The 20,852-nt window shown below is 40.1% G+C and overlaps 1 protein-coding gene across 8 annotated transcripts in view; it reads left to right on the top strand.

Annotated features, from left to right (window-relative positions):
* The window catches only part of DTNA (dystrobrevin alpha), a 420,552-nt gene that overhangs the window by 329,093 nt on the left and 70,607 nt on the right, over positions 1-20,852 (top strand). For all 8 annotated transcript variants that reach the window (XM_061131324.1, XM_061131326.1, XM_061131323.1 and 5 more), the window contains exons 6-10: positions 141-226; positions 7,113-7,267; positions 11,243-11,348; positions 13,673-13,839; positions 16,350-16,474. In XM_061131324.1, the coding sequence (XP_060987307.1) occupies positions 141-226; positions 7,113-7,267; positions 11,243-11,348; positions 13,673-13,839; positions 16,350-16,474 (639 nt within the window). The remainder of the gene's footprint in view (positions 1-140; positions 227-7,112; positions 7,268-11,242; positions 11,349-13,672; positions 13,840-16,349; positions 16,475-20,852) is intronic.

Raw genomic sequence — 20,852 nt, 5'->3', positions numbered from 1 at the left:
TTTTAAAGTGGATATGTTCACATAATACACACAACTCCAATGTCCTATGATTTCTGCACAACAGAAAATGTCAAACCAAGTTATTGGAAGTTCTTCAAATGACATCTCTCTCTATTTTTTTTTCTGTTATCATTAAACAGGGAAGGCCGTGGTAAAATTTCAGTATTTGCTGTCAAAATGGCTTTAGCCACTTTGTGTGGAGGGAAGATCATGGACAAGTTAAGATGTAAGTTATTCTCTGCATCTCTCTTTGCTCACCCCTTCCATATGCCGTGTTTTCCTCTACCCGCTTCCTACCAGATTCCCCTGACCATCCATGACTTTCCTCATCCTATGAGAGTTATTTGAAATATGATGTTCAATGTAATGAACTAATGTACAGAGGACTGAGCTTGTCCAAGTCTAGTGACTTCTTACTGTGGCCATGGCATGTGTAGGCAGTAGATTAGCAACGTGAGCAGCAGCATCTCTTTGGTGAAGGTGTGGGTCCTACCTGTAATACCTTAGCAGATATAATTGTTACTCTGGAGCACCCCAAAGGTGATCTGCATTATAATTCTATTGCCATGGGCCAATGTCTGCAGTGACTAAAGGCACATATGGAAATGACTACTCGGATTCATTTTCCAGATGAGCAAGCTCTCTTTCAGCAACTGTACCTGGTTGCCTAGGGAAATGCAATTTTAATTCACAAGAGAAGGAGGATGGTCTTTAATATTATTATCCCTGCCTTTGAGCAGACTCAAGGGGGTTCAACTTTGGAAAGAGCATAATTTGGAATCTGAACCACTTTCTTCTGGTTTTCTCTGCTGGTTCAATTGAACTGACTTATTCCTAGACATTAAGTCACTGGAAATATTCAGGAAAAAAAAGAAAGAAAAGAAATGTAATGTTCACTGATCTTTGGGTTTTATCCTAAAAATATTTTCATCTTAGATAAATGTCAATGGAATGAATGTTCTCCTTCTAGGTATGGATTATTATTTTTTAACCATCAAAACAGTGGGAATTTTTTGGTTAGTTGGCATGTTTTAGGTAAAGAAGCTGAGACTTGGAGAGTTAATCACAGATGGTACCAGGAATTGAACCCTAACTTTTTTCCATACATCAGTGGCTCTCAAAGTTTAGTATGTATGCAATCACCTGGCAGGCTTTTAAAAAATAAATTTCTGGGTCTCATTCCCAGAATTTCTGATTCAGTAGGCCTAAAGTGAATGGGGGTTAGGGCAAGAATTTTCATTTCTAACTAGTTTAAAATTCTGTATATGTGACTGTTTCAAAGAAAAATTACCATGTAACCTTCGCTCTTCCCCTAAGTATTTTGAGTCTGAGTTATAATGCCCTATGAGAAAACACACTCTTAGGAACTGGGAGCCTCAAGTTACAGGCCCAGCTTTGTGAATAATTCACTGAGTTATCCTGTGGAAATTATTGCTTCTTTAGTCCTCAGCTTCCTTCTCCATCCTAAATTTGGGGATTTTGTTAGATACCTGTAGGGTATCTACCCTACTGGCTGCAATCATCTGGGACTCACAGAGCCTCTCGGCTTTTTTGTCAACCTGTTGTATATCAGCTGCTGAATGTAATCTCTTGCTTCTTGATGCACTGAGGAATAATAAAGAAAAATACAGGAATAAAAACTTTTTTTCTTTGGCATTTCCCCAGACATACCCCAAGAAGAGTTATGTCATTAAAGCAATGGATAAGGGGACAGTACATGGAAACCCCACATAACCACACATCTTCCCTCTCTCCCAGGAACCTTCTTTCATGGACCAGCCAAATGCTGTCAAGATTCAGAGAAGCTCAAGCAGACTCTCATAAGGCCCAGTTTAGATTACCTTCGGTTCACCTGAAAGATGTGAAAAATTAGAAAACCATCCCAGTGCTTGATTGAGGATAATAGCTCAGTCAGAAAGTGGCAGAAAAAAATCTCCTTAAAAAAAAAAAAAACTTTAAAAAAATAAAAATTTAAAAAAATAACAGCGTAATCCCTAAGACATTTCCTTCAGGGTTAGGCTGGGAAGAGAACATTTAGCAAAAGGAACCAGGGCAGAGGAAGAAACTCACAAGGGCCTTGCCTGCTGACTTCATGTCACCATTGGCCACTTACGCTGAGAACAGTAGCAAAATTTTTTTCAAAGTCTTAAGAAACACTTCCAAAAACTTATTCAATCTTAGGCATGTGGACAAAAGGATCTTTTAATAAAATAAGGAACCCAAAGCCAGTGTTCTGTGACGACCTAGAGGGCTGGGATAGAGGTTCCAGAGGGAAGGGATATATATATATATATATATATATATATATATATATACCTAATGCCATTTCATGTTAATGTATGGCAAAAAAAAAAAAAATCACAGTATTGTAAAGTAATTATCCTGTAATTTAAAAAATTAAATGAAAAAATAAGTTTGAGGAAAACTAAGAAACCAGGTTTCTATATTTCAGAACTCCTGAGAGCCTCTTATGAACCAGGTTGATTCTATACCATCAAGGACCCAAATGCCTTCCATCTTTCTGCTTGGCTCTCCTCTGTGTCAGATGTTATCCTTCTTCTGAGGGTAAAGCAGGGTACAACAGTTTCAGGAGTCACACCCACTCCAGAGGTCCCTGGCCCTTAAGTCTCATGGCCAGGGTGGCATCAGAGACCACTTACTATATCAATTCCTAGAGAGGGGAAAGCAATGCCCATGATGGTCATGGAGTCTTCCAGTCATTCTGACCTCCTGGGCTGAGAAGGGTCTCTGCTATCTCTTAGCCCAGGAAGAAATCTGGGGCCAATAAAGATGAAGGGAAAGGTTGTTACATCAGCAACAAACAACATTGGCACAATTACAAAACCCAGACGTTAACTAACTGTTTGAGCAGATATTTGCCAGTCGTTGAATCCCTCAGAATTCTCTCGCAAGTCCAGGAATTCAAAACAAACAATATATTAATAACTGCTCCAGGGCTGTTTCCTCACTCTATCCCACCGTTCACCAGATACCCACGGTCAGTGAGCAAAGCATGCATGCTCTCCAGTGGCCAAAGTCAATCCTCTGCAGCTTAGTGAAAGAAGTCACAGATGCATGAGTCCCGTTGGAAGAAAGCGGTGCTCTCCAGTCTGCAAAAATAAGCTGCAGGGACTTCTGTTGTAGTCCAGTGGCTAAGACCTAACTTCCAATGCAGGGGGTGTGAGCTCGATCCCTGGTCTCAAAGAGCTAAGATCCCACATGCCCCCAGGCCCAAAAACCAGACCATAAACAGCAGAAGCAACATTGTAACAAATCCAATAAAGACTTATAAAAATGGTCCCAATCAAAAAGAAAAAATGAAAGAAAGAAGCTGCAGAGTGTCACAAATTCTGTAGAAAAACAGATAGTGTGATCACAACATATCACGTTGCCTTCCCCCCAGACCTGAATCACTGAGTGTGGTGTCCCTGTTGTCTGACTGAGGAGTCACTCTGAATAGTTAATCCCATGAAGGTAGTTTTAATGGTTCCCAGCTAAGTCAGTTGAAAGCAATTTGACCAAAAGCAATTTAGCTAAAAGCAGTTTGGCTGGTAGAACCTCTCCAAAATTTGTATTAATAAAAAGTGAATGTCCTTAGATAACCATTGACTGAATGAGGAAATATGGGCAATTCCACCCACAGACAGCCATGGCTGACTTGGTGAGCAGAATCAAGGATTTTCTTTAGTCTCCTTTTGCTGGCTTCCATTTAGTCATAAAACAGGCAGGATAATAATGTTGTAATAAGCATTGCTTTATATAATAAGGAAATAAAACGAAAGGATATGGAATGCCTCAGAATTTGAGAGATTTATTTTTCCTTCTTTAAATTCTAATTCCCTTTAAGCCAGTATGACAACTGTGCTAGTCTGGCAGTTTTTCTGTTTTTGTGCACAGAGATGAGAAAGATTTAGTCCATGCCAACTAGCCCCTTCATTTGGGGAACATGGGGCAAGAGTAATTGGCTGAAAATAATTTAGAGATGTTAAAAAGCAAAAATGCATTCTTGCCTGGAAAATCCCATGGACAGGGGAGCCTGGCGGGCTACAGTCTATGGGGTCGCAAGAGTTGGACAAAAAGAAAAAAAAAAAAAGCAAAAATGCAGAAAACAGCAGAAAATTTGAAACTGAGTTTTAAATGTTGCTTTAAATGCATTAAAAGGGACAAGAACCCCCCCACGTTGTACCCCACTTTCCAATACTCAGGGCCACCAGGAGCCAATATACAGGGTGTTCTTCAGGTACCCTCAGGCAGCAGAGCATGTGAGGGCGCCCCCTGCAGGCTTGGGACACAGAGCCCTATACATAAACTGACCTAATATAATATACTCCTTTTCTGTCAAAATATCTTTGATCCTATTATTGTTGTTACGGATCTTAAAGATTTCTTAATCCAGTGGCATAAGCCTGGAATGTCAGGTGCTGTTCTAAAGCTTCTAAAGAGGGCTTGTTTTATTTAAAAAAACTATCATTATGGCAAACACCGTGTATTTCCTGAGTTTCTATTAATGAATAGGTTGTTCTGCCTCCAAGCCTATCCCCAGGGTAATATTTCTAACTCATTGGGCTGCCTTTAATTCTTCAGTATCTTTCTCATCACTCATTGCCCTGTACACTTGGCCTGCAAGTCCCCTTGGAGAGGAAATCTTCCCTGCCTCGCTCCTCCCTCTGGGAACCCCGTCTCTGAGCTCCTGCCACACCCCGTACACCCCACTCTTCCTCTGCTCACACCACCTTGTTACCACGTGTGGGTCGCCTCACCCATGATGTAAGCGCGTCTCTGTCATCCCCGTTAGACCAGGACCTCCCAGGGGCAAGAGCCAAGTCCTGCTTTCCCTGTGTATCCGTGGCTTAGCACATTTCACATGTTTGTTACGTGCCAAGTTAATTTTAGTTTAATAAATCCACGAATGTACATTCTTCTAAAGTAACATTGTGTGGAGCTGTAGGAAACACACAGGTAATTTAAAATATGATTTGGAACCTTATAGAACAATCCTAGTGCGGAGGCAGCATCTAAACATACAAGGTGAGTGGCAGAAAGTGTGATATGAAATCAATAAGAAAAAGATATAACATTTCTGTACTGTATACTAGGTGCCACGCATACATCAGTATGCTTTTCATCTAGTAACTAGTTTAATCCTTGAAATAGCCCTCTATATTGTATAGATATACATATATTTCATGTTATAAGCATATTATATGTATCTGCATGCATATGTACATATAGAGAGAGAGAGACACAGAGGTCTCCAAATTAAGGTACAAACACATACCATGTTGTGCCCCCTCATTTCTTTTTAAAAACCTGACTGGCCATTAACAGCCACTTCACTTTAGTCCCAGTGAATAGCCCTAGTTTGGCTATTACTTGGTAGAATTTCATCAGTACAAATGAGTTTAATATTAGCTTCACATTTGTGAAAGGTCACTGTTGGTGCCCTTCAAGTTTTACTCTAGTTAGAGATGTTTAAATTATTTCAGTGTGGATTTGAAAAGCCTAACCTCCTCTTCAAAAATGTGCCCTGGCCTAGAAATTCCAGGTCTAGAAGATCATCAGGATGACAAGATTATAATTAGCCAAATTGTCCCCAAATAAACAAGAAGGCAGTTCTAATAAGAAAGTACATTTACTTCTTCAAGGCTTCTTTTTTCTCCTTTGGATTGGAATTCTTGAGTTTCTATCTTTGCAAGTACATAAGAGGATTTTGGTTTTGTTTTGTTACTTTTTTTTTTCTGTTGGCAACTTCTTTTTTGGACTAGTTCTAGTGAAACATGAGATGAAATTCACTATAACAACATTGTGAAAATCAGTGAGAACATCATTAATTTTTGTTGCTCATGTAGAATATCTGTAGCTTTATAACTGATTAACTATTGGAAACACAATAGAAATCATTTATAAGTGGAGTATTTAAAAAAAAAGAGAGCCAGTTCACGTCCTCAAAACATAATCCAATAAAAGCCTGTAATATGCTGAACATCTGACTGGGGTGTGAAACAATGTCCCCAGATTACATTTTGACCTTGAAAAATTAAGTCCAAAATGAACAGAGGTAGCATGTTGACTTTATAACAGTTTATCCCAGCAGCTGTGCTGGCCTCGTTGCAATCCAGCACGGCGACACACCATATAATAGCCAACCCTTTTCTTCCAATAGTGATTTCCACAGAGGAATTGCAGAGTACTTTGGGAAATTATGCCATGAATATTCATTAAGTGCACATAGTGGCAAAAACTGAAGAAAAGAGGTCCAATAAAGCTAGTGGCTCTGCTGAGAAGAATCTAGATCCCTGACTTTACCTCACTAAACATCGGCAAGGCCAGGCTTCCTCTTGACTGCATGAGCCTAAAGACCCTTCCCTGTAAATCAATTGCCTTTCACCCAGAACACTATGATTTATAGGAAGTTTTCTACTTCTGTGAGAAGTTAATCAAGTGTTTTCATTGCATTCTTATCCCTACATGTCTTTCATTTTTCTATATCTTAAACCAAAACCCAAAAGTTTTAGTGACACTATGCCAGTCTCCTCTATCCATGGGATTCTCCAGGCAATAATACTGGAGTGGGTTGCCATTCAGCATTATTGTCTGGAGAATCCCATGGACAGAGGAGCCTGATGGGCTACAGTCCATGGGATTGCAAACAGCTGGACAAGACAAAGCAAAGTAACACTTTCATAGACGGGTAAATAGCTAACTTGCTAGATATGCACAAACCCTAACATTATAGTAAAATTTTCATTGTGTATTTCAAAAGAAGTCAGCATATTTCTCACATATACAAAATTCCTCCCATTGAGTATGTGTATGAGTTGATAATTGACCTCAAACTAAAAATGAGATGTTCTCTGTCCTGTCAAAATATGCTAATTTTATCCAAATTGCTAGTTAATGCTACGTGCCAAAATCATCTACAAAAAGATACCAGAGAAAACACCATGCCAAGAATATCTCAGCATAAAAATTAGCTTTCATATTATTCTTTCATAATAAATTCTATGTTTAATTTCTGCCACATTTTTTGTTATCTGCAGTAGATATGTTGAGCTAAAACAGTGGGAAATCTTTATGTGATGAATAAATATCTTTCCTTTTCCATCCATCAGATATTTTCTCAATGATTTCTGACTCCAGCGGGGTGATGGTTTATGGACGATACGATCAGTTCCTACGGGAAGTTCTCAAGCTACCCACTGCGGTTTTCGAAGGTCCTTCATTCGGTTACACAGAACAGTCAGCGAGATCCTGTTTCTCTCAACAGGTAGGAAACAACTTGTTTAAGGGAGTATCTCTCAGCGGGTGCTGTCTCCTGTGTCACTCCAAGTCTCTACTTCTTCATCGTAACCTGTAGTGTGCCTTCTAGCTTCTGACAAATGACTTCTGAGTCAGTAACTGAGTGCAGCACATCTGGGTAATAATAGGTGGTGCTTTCTGACCTTGAGCCAGCATCAGGCAGAATTCTTTATTTGCACTGTCTAATTTAATCTCTACTCACAACCCTATGGCACCCCACTCCAGTACTCTTGCCTGGAAAATCCCGTGGACGGAGGGGCCTGGTAGGCTGCAGTCCATGGGGTCGCTGAGTTGGATACAACTGAGCAACTTCACTTTCACTTTTCACTTTCATGCATTGGAGAAGGCAATGGCAACCCACTCCAATGTTCTTGCCTGGAGAATCCCAGGGATGGGGGAGCCTGGTGGGCTGCTGTCTATGGGGTCGCACAGAGTCGGACATGACTGAAGTGACTTAGCAGCAACAACCCTATGAGCTTCCTTTGTGGCTCAGCGGTAAAGAACTGGCCTGCCAATGCAGGAGACATGGGTTCAATCCCTGGGTCAGCAAGATCCCTTGGAGAGGGAAATGGCAACCCACTCCAGTATTCTTGCCTGGGAAATCCCATGGACAGAAGAGCCTAGTGGGCTACAGTCCATGGGGTCGCAGAGTCAGGCACAGTTTAGCGACTAAACAACGACCACCCTAACCCTCCGAATCATTCGTTATGACAACATTATCTAAAGGGCTGAATTGTCACTCAGCCTCACGTAAAACCCAAGTCTGACCCAGCACTAAGTTTCATCAGTGTTTAGCAAAGGAGACAAAAAGGAATCTCAGCACATGCCCTGTGGGATCTGGGAGGCCCTCAATCATCCACCAAGTTGGGGTTCAGAGCCACATGTCTTAACTGGGCATGGAGCAAGTCAGCTGAAGGAAGCTGCGTAGTTTGGAGGGCTATCCATGTCTATATCTGTCCCGTCTTGTGGAAAATCTACATGTCTAGAACTATTCTCCAGCACGCATGGTAGAGGTTTAGAAATCCATAAACTGAAGGTTTGTTTACAATTTTTAAAAATCCAAACTCACCAAGTATGTGACATATTTGGCCCTTTACGTAAGCAAACAGTGCTTAGCAGCCACTAAACAGCTGCCTTTACTGTCTAGAAAGAAAACCTCAGCTCTCTTTATGTGGTGATCTAAGAGGTCAGAAATGCCTCAGGCACCCCTGTAGGTCAAGGATGTATATAGAGTCATCAATGTATCCATACACTCAAGAAGAGAAGGGATAGTTTGATACGCAAAGTATCAACTCTACTCCCCGAGAACCTCACTCAGGAAGCCTTGCTGACCTTTCCCATGCCCCCACCCCAGGCTGGCATCGCTACCCGATCTCTGTCCCCAACTAAGCATGCTCCTCTGTATTTCCCTTTCAAGCTGGTGACATCAGAATGGATCCATTCACCTACATCTCCTACGTTCCTCACGCAGAACATCTCATTGATCGCCAAGTCCTGCTAGTTTCACCTTCTCTAATTGTCTCAGGTCTCTTTCCTCATCATCATTGATTGCCTGGCCTCTTGCATTAAACCCCGGGCTAAACTCTCCTTCCTTGGATTTACTTGTTTGTTTGTACATTTGTTGATTATAGCGCATTATAGAAGCCTCAGGAAATATGCTAATGCCTCGGAGTATTTCTCATTAAAGTCAGCCACAATAATAGGACTTTTTTAATCTAATAGGATTTTATATATTCAAGGAGAATTATATAGGTGTTGCCATTACTCAAAATGAAGTATCCTAGATATTTCTCATTATATAATCTTTTACACACCCTCAATGATGAGAAATTTTTATATGTTGAAATCATAGCATCTCTGTTTTACTTCCAGGAGTGATTTTAAGCCAGTACGATGAAAGGTCAAAATGGATAAAACCATGTGAAGTAGAAATAGAGGCAACATAAATAAATAATAAGACCAGTTTGTTTTTGTGCTTCATAAGCTGGCTATAGCAGCAACTTGAATGATGAAATTCCAAAATTGTTTTAATTGCTTCGTTGGAAAGTCACCCCAAGTGATTGTTTTAAAACACAGTATTATTTTAGCCATATGAATTGTAGTAGCTTTTTTTTTTTTTTTAATTGTTATTATTTTTTTTTTCCAGTGGGTTTTGTCATACATTGATATGAATCAGCCATGGATTTACATGTATTCCCAATCCCGATCCCCCGTCCCACCTCCCTCTCCACCCGATTCCTCTGGGTCTTCCCAGTGTGTAGTAGCTTTTTAAAAAGTACTGTCTCATTACTTATTCTTTATATCATTTCTCTTTTAATAATAATGCTAGGGACGTTCCTGGAGGTCCAGGAGCTAAGATCACACATGCCTTGTGACCAAAAAACCAAAACTTGAAACAGAAGCAATATTGTAACAAATCCAATAAAGCCTTTAAAAAATAAAATTATTGACAATAATAATGTGAACAACCATCCTATAAAAGCTTAAGTTATTTAGTTTGATGAGGTGTGTGTATGCGTAGTTGCTCAGTCACGTCCGACTCTTTGCAACCCTTTGAACTGGAGCCCACCCAGCTCTTCAGGCTGTGGGATTCTCCAGGCAAGAACACGGGAGTGGGTTGTCACACCCTCCTCCAGGGAATGTTCCCCACCGGGTGATGGAACCCACATTTCCTGTGTCTCCTGCATTGCAGGAGGATTCTTCACTCACTGAGCTATCAGTGAAGCCCAGTATTATGAGGTAAATAACTAAATATATCTACCAATAAAAAAAAAATTAATAAAAGGATACCAAAACAGCTATTTTGTAAATTACAAGGACAAGTGTAAGATTTAAGCCTTGAAAAGTTACTATAGCTCTTCAGGGCTGATTTCTTATCTAAAAAAAATATAAAACTATCCCAGCTGCCTTGCTGTTCTAATTCAGATTTTTAAATAAAATAGTGGTTTTGCTCGTAAATTTTTTGTCACTCATACTGCTGAAATCTCATGTATTAGCAGAACTTCTTTGGAGAAGGAAATGGAGACCCACTCCAGTATTCTTGCCTGGAGAATCCCATAGACAGAGGAGCCTGGCGGGGAACAGTCCATGGGGTTACAAAGAGCCAGACACGACTGAGCAACTGAACCACAACAAGCTTTACAAAGCTGTTTGTCCCTGGACTCCAAAGCAACTTTCCCTGCCAGAAGTCCTGAAACATCCTGTGAAATTTAGTGATTCTAGACCTGAAGCAATCAAGGAGTCTTTTTTTTTTTTTTTTGCCCTCCCCACCCCCACAAAATAGAACTTCTTTTGTTATTTTGAAAGAAACCTATAGATAAGATACATTTCTTTTCTACATCAGAAAAGTCCAGGATAATGACCCAGAGGCTGACTGAATTGTGATAAAATATATATAAAAAGAAAGGAGAGAAGAGATTTTTGTTTCCTTTAGACTCTTCTAACAGGGAGGGAAAGATCCCTCCAAACAGGATTCACTCCTCATCTTGTGTAGCAGAACCATTCACACAACCACAAAATACTTAGTTTTTATGGAAGCTGAAGAAGTTAGCTGTTCTACACATTTAGAAGACTGACTGATTCGGGAATTTTAGAGCCTGCTATGATGTATTATTGGGTAAAATTTTATGGAGGATGCCTACTCTCCAGTTTTGCTCATCATTTGCAACCTGTCCCTTGTGTATGAAAAATGACCCTCTCAGAATTGTTTTCCTCCTTGTGATAATATTGACTCAGCCTCAGTAGAGATAATCCAGTCCTGTGTAGGCTCAAGTATGAAAAGCAATTAATGTTTTAAATTCAGAGCTAGTTTCAAGCTCTGTCTGTTTTTGTGTACTAGGGGTTAATTGAATGTCTTGTTTCTTCCATCTCAAATGATATTTACATAGCAGGTAAGTTAAGATTATTCTTGGTTCTAAATTTTGGTGGGTTTTTTTTGATGCAGAAAAAAGTCACCTTAAATAGTTTCTTGGACACGCTCATGTCAGATCCTCCCCCGCAGTGCCTGGTCTGGCTGCCCCTTCTGCATCGACTGGCAAATGTAGAAAATGGTGAGTACTTAATACTGAGCTAAGGCAATTTGTTTAATCCTTCTTTTAACTTGAAGTAACATAATTGATTTACAATGTTGTGTTAGTTTCATATGTACAGCAAAGTGATTCAGGTGTATATACACATATATATGTGTGTGTGTGTGTGTATATGTATTGTTTTCATATTCTTTTCCCTTGTAGATTGTTACAAAATATTGGGTATGGTTCCCTGTGGTATATGTGGGTCCATGTCAATTATCTATTTTATATATAGGAGTGTACATATGTTAATCCCAAAGTCCTAAGGCAATTATTGAAATTAGGCTATCAAGTCTGTAGTTATTAAGCCAACATCATTGTTTTAGGAGGTCTGTTTAGTAGTTCCGATTTTTAATAGAACTGACCTCTCTCCCTGATCAGTAAAGCCCTATTGGCACACTGCAAAATTAGGATGGTCCATTCTAAAAACTTATTAAATATCACAATCTACCTCCCAGTTACAAGTAAGATGTGGCTTTAAAACTTACTATAACTGAAGAAGAACCTCACTAAGGAATGTGACATTTTCTAGTATTTGTTTTAGGTATGAACTTCCACTGTTGGCATACCTAGCATTGACTCTTCCTAAGCACTTGAACATGACTAGGTGGAGGAGATGGGGGAAAATACTGGATGGTAGCACCTTGCTAATCTTTAGTCATGTACTCCAAATTGTAAGCTCCCAATGGCTGTAGTTATGTAAAAGAAATGAGTAATGTAACTTTTGTCATGTACTTTTATTTTATAAAAGCAAGTAGTTCTATGATAAAAGTAATTACTATTGGCATATCCAAACTTCAATACGAAATACAGTTCAGAACAAGGTTTAAAGAAATTTAAACAGGGAACAATTCAATGCCTCCATCTGCTCTTTAGATATTCTTATTTATTGTTTAATTTAACTCTGGGAATTCTCCAGCCTTAAATAGAAAATAATTTATCCCCTATCTCTTACTAGAATCTTCTACACGTTTCTTTAATATACATTGGGGTTAAAGTTAGCTTAATTTTAAATTCCCATTTAGAACACTTGGTGTTTGCGCTTATTATCTCTCTTAGTTAAAGTTATAAATTTATTCTGTTTTGCTCACGGAAAAGATTTAAAGAAAGATCTCACTAGATTCTCTGTAGTCACTACCAATCATTGGTTTTTTTATGCTTCTTATTCATCTACTAAAGCAGTCAAGATCCAGATCATGTGGGGTGAATTCATATTACTGTTTGCAGTCTGAGAACTAGTCATTCTCCAATTATAAAGTTGTAATTTCATGCCTCCTCTCAGTATTTCCTGTTGCAGGAAATGAGTTCTTTAGACCATGTCCCAGAAGAGTTGCCCCTAGATTCAGGTCTTTCCCAAGAGCCAGAAAAGGAGGATATAATACTGGTTCAGAAGACAGTGTGTTCAAAATTTGGTTATGTCTTTGTTTCATTTCTACAATTTACTTTTCATTTTTATTTATTTATTTTTTTCATTGTTTTCTCTAGCTGGTTAGCCAGAGAGTAACTTCGCCAAAGGCAAGAATTGTTCTTGTTGTTGTTAGTATCTTTAACTCATAACATGCAATTACTTGGATCTGATCATTTGTTAGCTTCGAATTGCATACCTTGCCTGCTTTGTAACTCAAATTTCCTGCCAGAAAGTGTCTCTTGCACTATCTGAATTAGAACTGTATTCAGATAATTTGTCCGTCTCTTTGGGCCCCTATCGATCTGCCCCTCAAAAAATTTTTTAAAAATCTGTTTATTAAATGAAGACAGTGTCACTCATTAAGTAAGCCCATTAGCTACTCTATTTTTTAAAAAATAACTGAGTATTCTCGTCTTCCAGTTTTTCTACTCTCCTCCCATTTACTTTCTTTTTTCTTCCTCTTGTTTTCCATTTCTCTATTATTTGCTCTCTACCCAGAACCCATCTGTGTTCATCCACTGTGCTTCTGAGTTTTCAGTGAGCTGTGCTGGTCTCCTGGAGACAGAGAGCATCTGGGGGGAAAGGCAAGCCAGTCTGGGTAATTTACATTCTTGTAGGGTAAGGGATGGGAGTAAGAAGAGTAAACAGTATTACAGAGATGTGCTGTTAAAAGAACCCCTCTCCTCCAGCCCACTTTATTTCTCCCACCCCCACACACATGCTGGAAAAGGGTCGTGAGAGTCTAGGAATAAACTTAGTACTTCTCTCAGACCAAACTATCATTGGAAATCATATTATCCAGCAGAAAAATGCAATTCTTCTTGGGCTGTATTTTTCGTTCTTCTGACTCATCCTCTTGTTTCCTTGTCTTTTTCTTCATTTACTTGCCCGCCAGTCTTCCACCCGGTCGAGTGTTCATATTGCCACAGTGAGAGTATGTTGGGCTTTCGCTATCGATGCCAACAGTGTCACAATTACCAGCTCTGTCAAGACTGCTTCTGGAGGGGACATGCTGGTGGTTCCCATAGCAACCAGCACCAAATGAAAGAGTACACGTCCTGGGTAAGTTGGATGGGTGAGTGTCGTCCAGAACACAAGGGAAGAGCCAGAGAACCAGGGGGCACGCTTACCTCCTACTCTCACACTCCTTCCTTCCCCGCCCACTGCTCCTCTTGTGGGGTTACTTGTTGAGTCTGAACCCAGTATAGCTTTCTAAGACAACATATAAGAACACTCCAATGATATTACTTCTTGGAATGCAGATAATTCAGTATTGATTTAGGTGACAGCCTTCTGGAGCATAATCTCCTTTTCACAGTAAGTGAGGGTTCCTTCCAATTTGGGGCGGGGTTGTGGGCATTGCCTAAAAATTATTGTTAGTTCCTTTTTTCTTAGAGTCTGGAGTTCTTTAAGGGCGTGACTGGAATGTGAAGGAAAGACATGAGAGCATGTGGGTTTAATGATGCTGTATCAGTTTATTTTGGGGTGAAGGAGGGGAAGATTGTGGTTATATTAGAAAATCGTCTTTTCATGAATAGTGCACATGACTAGCTTGCTGGAGGGGGTATGTGATACTAACCTGTCCTTGTGATGAAAGTGTTCTGACACTTAGCATGATCATCTCCAGGTTCATCCATGTTGCTGCAAATAGCACTTTGTTCTTTTTTTATGGCTGAGTACTAAGAATGTACATTTTAAATCAGAATGTTCTTTCGAGGAATCATTATTAGGAACTGATATTCAGTGCAAATATATTAATTGTTTAGCACATGTCGAAGTCTGAGTTCAAATAAGAATTCTTCACTAAGGCATTGTATACTGAGGATTTATTCCAGATCAAATGCCACCTGTTACTATTGGCTACATCACATGCTGAGAACTGATAGGCTAGCGCAGATCACGAAATACAATTTAGTATAGAAGGTAGGAGAAAATTTTCTTATTGTCAGCGTATTACCAGTTTTCAAATGTTGTTGTTGTTTAGTCACTAAGTCGTGTCTAACTCTCTTGTGATCCCTTGGACGGTAGCCCGCCAGGCTCCTCTGTCCAGGCAAGAATACTGGAGTGGGTTGCCATTTCCTCCTCCAGGGGATCTTCCCAGACCAGAGATCGAACCCATATCTCCTGCATTGCAGTCAGATTCTTTACCACTGAGCCACTTGTGAAACCTAGTGTGTTCTATCTCAAATCCTCGAGGGCTGGTGTTTGAAGACTAACCATTTTTTAAGTGTTGTTTTGTGTAAACGCTGAAGTTAAATAAAGAGGCTTTTCCTTAGAAGTTCTGGACTCTGCAGTTATACGATAGGACAATGTTTTTACAGAGTAGAACAGAACTCCTCACGAGGACAGAGGGGCTCCAGTGTTTATGGCGGGAAGAGCTGTTGCTACTGCTGATCCAAGTGTTCTAAGAATTCTGTCTCCAGCCAAAGTCAAAGAGGGATTTTGTGGACAGTGCTCCCGTGACTTAGCTTTTAAATAATGAGGACGAGAGTCACTTCCTTATATTGCCAGTAGTGCACTCTGAGTGTCAAAGAAAGTGACAAAATTATAAATCTCTTCTCACTGAAAGGAAAAATTGGCATAAGATTTATTATATGTGGTGGGCTATTTTTGATCATCTTGGCTGTGAAATATTAAACATTCCACTGGGCTAAATGAAAAAGAGATAGCATGTCCTCTGGAAAGCACATGAACTTTAAATTCTGGAGACTCAGGCTGAAGTTCTGCTCTTCCTTCTAATTGGATGTATCCAGTCGCACCTGAAAATCTTGCCTCTGGGTTCCTGCAAAACCTCCTGCTCCTCTCCTGCCTTCCACTCCCATCCCTCTCAAACCATTTTCTGTTCTTAAGGAGAAGCAATCCTTCTAGAGTCAGGTCATCTCTGAGATTTAAGCTGTTCATTGTCTCCCTCCTCACCTGAGATAAAGACCACAGTAGATAGGACTGTGTAGTATAAAGGACTTCAGTGGTCCGCCTCCTGCTTTCCCTCTCCAGAACTAGGTCTCCTGGCCTTCCTCCATCTGGATACCTTCCAGCCCCCTGAATTTTGTCAGAAGGACTCCTGCTGTTCATTAAATCCCAACTCGGATGTTCTGACCCCAATGACTGCTTCCATTTCTCACAGCATTTGCTGACAGTGTGCAGCCAGCGGCGGGTATCCTGGTGGCTAATTCCAAGCATTCTGGTCCCCGCAATGAGCCAACTCCTTGACTTGGAGTAAATTCTCAAAGAAGAGTCCCTGAATGAATAAATGAATATATATCATGGAAGGGCTTCCAGGTGGCACTCGTGGTAAAGATTACCCGCCTGCCAGAGCAAGAGATGTAAGAGACTCCGGTTTGACCCCTGGGTTGGGAAGATCCCCTGGAGGAGGTCATGGCAACCTACTCCAGTATTCCTGCCTAGAGAATCCCAAGGACAGAGGAGCCTGGTGGGCTAGAGTCCATGGGGTCCCAAAGAGTCAGACACGACTAAAGTGGCTTAGCACACAGCATAGTATGAAAGCAAATCATCTGATAAAATGTTACTTAAGTGTTGATTGTTAACACTTGAACCTTTGTTCTTCCTTCCAGAAATCACCTGCTAAGAAGCTAACCAATGCATTAAGCAAGTCTCTGAGCTGTGCTTCCAGCCGTGAGCCCTTGCACCCCATGTTCCCTGACCAGCCTGAGAAACCACTCAACTTGGCCCACATCGTGTGAGTATCTGCCCTCCACACTGAGACACAGCTCTTTATTGGCACGTGTGCAGATCCATACAAAGACAATTTCCTATCAGTTGTCAGGGACCGAGTTTTAAATTTTATTTTCTTAAAGAAAGAATGAAAGTCAGGTGATTATATATATATATATTCTTTTTTTTCATGGAGGGGTATACAATACTTCTGCCTGCAAGTACAAGAATGCAGCACCATATAATTCACCTCAAACTGGAAAATATTCAAAAATTTTACAGTTACACAGATGTTAGTGGAGTTTACACAGTTGGCCAATAATAAAGCAGCTGTACCTTAACATCATATGTGCTTTGAGTCCCTAATCCAGAAGCCCACTGTCTCCTTTTTCTGCAGAGCCAGTCATCTTATAGATGCCAGGAAACATGGAAATTATTGCTGTGGTTATTGTTTTCTCCCAAGTTGCATAACTTTAGAAGAATCATGGCCTGTGCAGGGGAGGGTTGAAGAGGAGGGATTGATGGGGAAATTCAACAGACGATCCAAAAACGGACTTAAAAAAATTTCTCTAAAGTGTGTGTGAGTTTGAGTAGCAGCGAGAATAGGGTCAAGGAATGGTGCTACCACCCACATCTTCCCAAAAGCCCCTCCCCCTCGGACCCTCTCTCAGGCCTGGGTGGCTCAGAAAACAGGAGGTTCAGGCAGAAGAAAGTATTCCTTCCTTGGTGATATCTTGGGCTCAGAAGAAGAAAGAAGTTCATTAGCTACTTTGGGGCTACAGTTAGGAATTGTGTAGTGGGATTGTGTAGTCACAGGGGCCTCAGGAAGCCTCTAGAACACGCGGTTCCTCTCCTGAACTGAATTTTGTTTTGTGCAGTTCAGCACAACCTCTTGTACTGCGGGGCCCATGTTTGCCTGTTGACATCGAGAGGTGGGCTGATAAGACCTCTGAATGTTAGGAATCCACCAAGACAAGGTCATTGCTTCAGGTGACTGAGAGCATGACCCCTTAGAGGCATTGTGGTGGACCGCAGAGCCTTAGGAAGGCAGTGACTCTTTCCCCGATGGACCTAAACAGATCCTAACAAACAACTGTGCTGAGCATGTCTGTGGAATTTGTATAAATCCCATGGGCTTTGTTTGGTTTACTTCTGTGTGCACGCTGAGAATTCGTTGTCCCCAGCAATCCGCACAGTCTGGAAGCATCCAAAAACTAATGTAAACTGATTCTGTAGAATGTGGTTGACTTATTTTGGGAAATTTTGCTCCTAAAAATAAGCCTTAAAGTAAACCAGGGGTAGAAAGATCTGGGTTGTTCCCAAAGGAACAACCACTTGCAGAAAGTGATCTCATGCAAGCTGTTCTAAAGTCTTGACTTACTTCCCCATAGCCAGGGACAGTCACTTAGCTCTCCATGAATGAACAAAAACTGACAGTAGGTTTGGGCTGTCTCAGCTGGGCCACAGAGTCACTTGCTACCAGCCCTCCTTGGGGTTACCCTCCAAGAGAGCAGCATTCAATCCGAGCTGATGGGTGTGGGGTAGATAGTTAGAGGGTGGACAGGGTGGACAGCCTGGCTCCAAGAGCTTTGCAGCAGATGGAATTAGGGTGAGGCCTCCCACCTGGAGACAGAATTAAGAAATGAGGCCACATGTGTAAGTAAAGCCAGCCTCGCGTCAGTCACACTGGGCTCTGTGCCCGGTCAGCGCTCAAGATTGAGGGTGTGTGTGGGTGTGTGGGTGTGAGATTTAGTTGACCAATGAGTAAAAATGTTTTAACTTTCATTTATATTGGCAATGTGATCTGATATGTTATTCACGGAACTGAGGGCATCAGCTACACAGTTTGGATTCCATGGAGAGTTTCAGGATTCCCCTAAAATTCTACATGAAATGTGCCTTCTTCTGCTAAAAGTCCCATATATTTAACCAGATCATTAAAATAGTCCTTGAATCCAAACACAGATCTGTACTCATTGATAATGTTTCCATGATGAATGTCAATTTTAAAGGACAAAGTACGGTGCCTTGTAATACAGTAATTAGTGCATCAGTCTCATAAAAGACAAATTGTATGAAATATTTAATTGTTGAAATAACACACAAGAAATTCCAGATGTACAATATCCAATTGATATTAGAACAGATTTGTTCATATTATTTTAGCTTTAGACATTTTTATAATTATTATTCCCCAGATGTTATTTCCCTGAATAGATATTCATCTTCTTTTTTATATGGATGGGGATATCTAAGACTTCTAATCTGAAAACATACTGTTCATTTAGCTATTCTAAATCATCATAGGCATGTAAAAGCCACTTACGTGGGGACATTTTGGTGTTTTGGCATTTGTTCTTGGCTATTGTTTTGCTTGAAAATGTTATCATGATTAACTGTCTCTATTCTATTCAATTCTTTTGCTGCCAAAAGAGATACTTGGTAAGTAGTTCAATAATCTTCAGTGAGCTTATAAAGACTTATAAGTGGTTATGAGACACAAAACAGTGAGAGACAAGAGGCTAGTTTAAAACTAATTCTGCCTTTAAGCTGAGCACTTTCATTTTATGAAAAGAATGCCAATTATATAAAAATGTCCTTTGCAAACATCTTGTCCAGAAAGAAAACATTGCACTAGGCCTCTGTGACTTTTTCTGGAGTCTTTTTTCAAAAGACTAAACGTATTTAAAATTCTTAGTTGTGACCTATTTGTTAGATAAAGTAACTTGCCATGTGATTGTAGAGGAAATATGTCCCTTTGAAAACTGCTATTTGGTGCCAAGGTTAGCCCCTGTGTCCCAGGTTCAACATTTTCATGATGAACCTTACACATAAGGCCATTTACTTGTTGTTGTTGTTCAGTTATTAAGTCGTGTCTGACTCTTTGTGACCCCATGGACTGCAGCACACCAGGCTCCTCTGTCTTCCACTATCTCCCAGAGTTTACTCAAATTCTTGTCCATTGAGTTGGTGATGCCATCCAACCATCTCATCCTCTGTCAGCCCCTTCTCCTCCTGCCCTCAGTCTTTCCCAGCATCAGGGTCTTTTCCAATGAGTCAGCTCTTCCCACCAGGTAGCCAGAGTATTGAAGCTTCAGCTTCAGCATCTGTCCTTCCACTGAATAGTCAGGGTTGATTTCCTTAAGAACTGACTGTCTGATCCCCTTGCTATCCAAGAGACTCTCAAGAGTCTTCTCCAGCACCACAATTTGAAAGCATCAGTTCTTCAACTCTAGGCCTTCTTTATGGTCGAACTCTCACATCCAGAAATGACTACTAGAAAAACCATAGCTTTGACGATATAGGCCTCTGTCGGCAAAGTGATGTTTCTGCTTTCTAATGCACTGTCTAGGTTTGTCATACACAGTGTATTAAAGAGCAAAGACTAAGGAACTGCAAATTCAGCCTTGTGGTGACCAGGTTCAATAGACTAAATGTACCAGGCTACTTAAAAAGCATTCCATATTCTCTTGTTTTCTCATTTCCTAGAGAGAGAACAAGATGGAGATATTTATAAAGAGGCAAAAGAAAATCAGAAACGTCAAACTGATTTTTTTCCACTGTTTCCAAAGTTAAAATGAAAATATTTCACTCTGCTTAGTGTTTTAAAATCTGATATAACCTAACCTTTCAAAATTCACAGAGCACATTTGTTTGAAATTAACATCCTTCATATAAAGTGAAATTGTACTGCTCAAAGCAGAATTAGCTTTAAACTAGTCTCAGGTATCAGACATATCCTAGATAAGTAGTATAAAGCACTAATTTTCAGAATTTTTGCTAATATGTTTGAGTAGATTAAATAGTAATCCTGCTATTTTGACCTCACCAAACATAGAATGTGTCTTTAAAAAAAATTCAAGAACACAGTTTAGCACCAGGTACTGGAAACCTAAAGTTTCAATGAATTTTTGCATTTTGTGCTGACATTTTAAAACCTTCCGTGTCTCATGTCCATTCTCATGAATACACTGGGACAAACATGTCTCCTTTTTTCCTAGAAATCTCTTCATTGTAGAATCCAAACTAATTCCTGTTTCCTAAGATAAAAATTAAACCTTCACAAATTTGACTCTTGATCGAGTCAACACAAATAGATTCTATAGGCTACTGTATTCATGTTTCATCTTTAAAAAAATTCTGTACTGTCAAACTCACATGTAGCATTATAATGAAACCAAAATTTCCTGACTCAGAACACCATCCTGCCCTGTCACCCAGCTTCTGAACTCTGAATCCACTGTCATTGTACCATGGAACACCTGAATCTAAAATGAGACTAAAAACTGCTTAGAGATGCGGCAGGGATCTTAGCTCTATCATTTTACCTGAACTAAGACTTCACTGATAGGGAAAGAATAACAAGGTGAGGTACAAATTAAAATGGGATGACAGACATGATG

This window comes from Dama dama, chromosome 27 (assembly GCF_033118175.1).
Source record: "Dama dama isolate Ldn47 chromosome 27, ASM3311817v1, whole genome shotgun sequence".
NCBI lineage: Eukaryota > Metazoa > Chordata > Mammalia > Artiodactyla > Cervidae > Dama > Dama dama.
The sequence above is the reverse complement of the archived record's forward strand: the minus strand, read 5'-3'. Positions and strand labels throughout refer to the sequence as shown.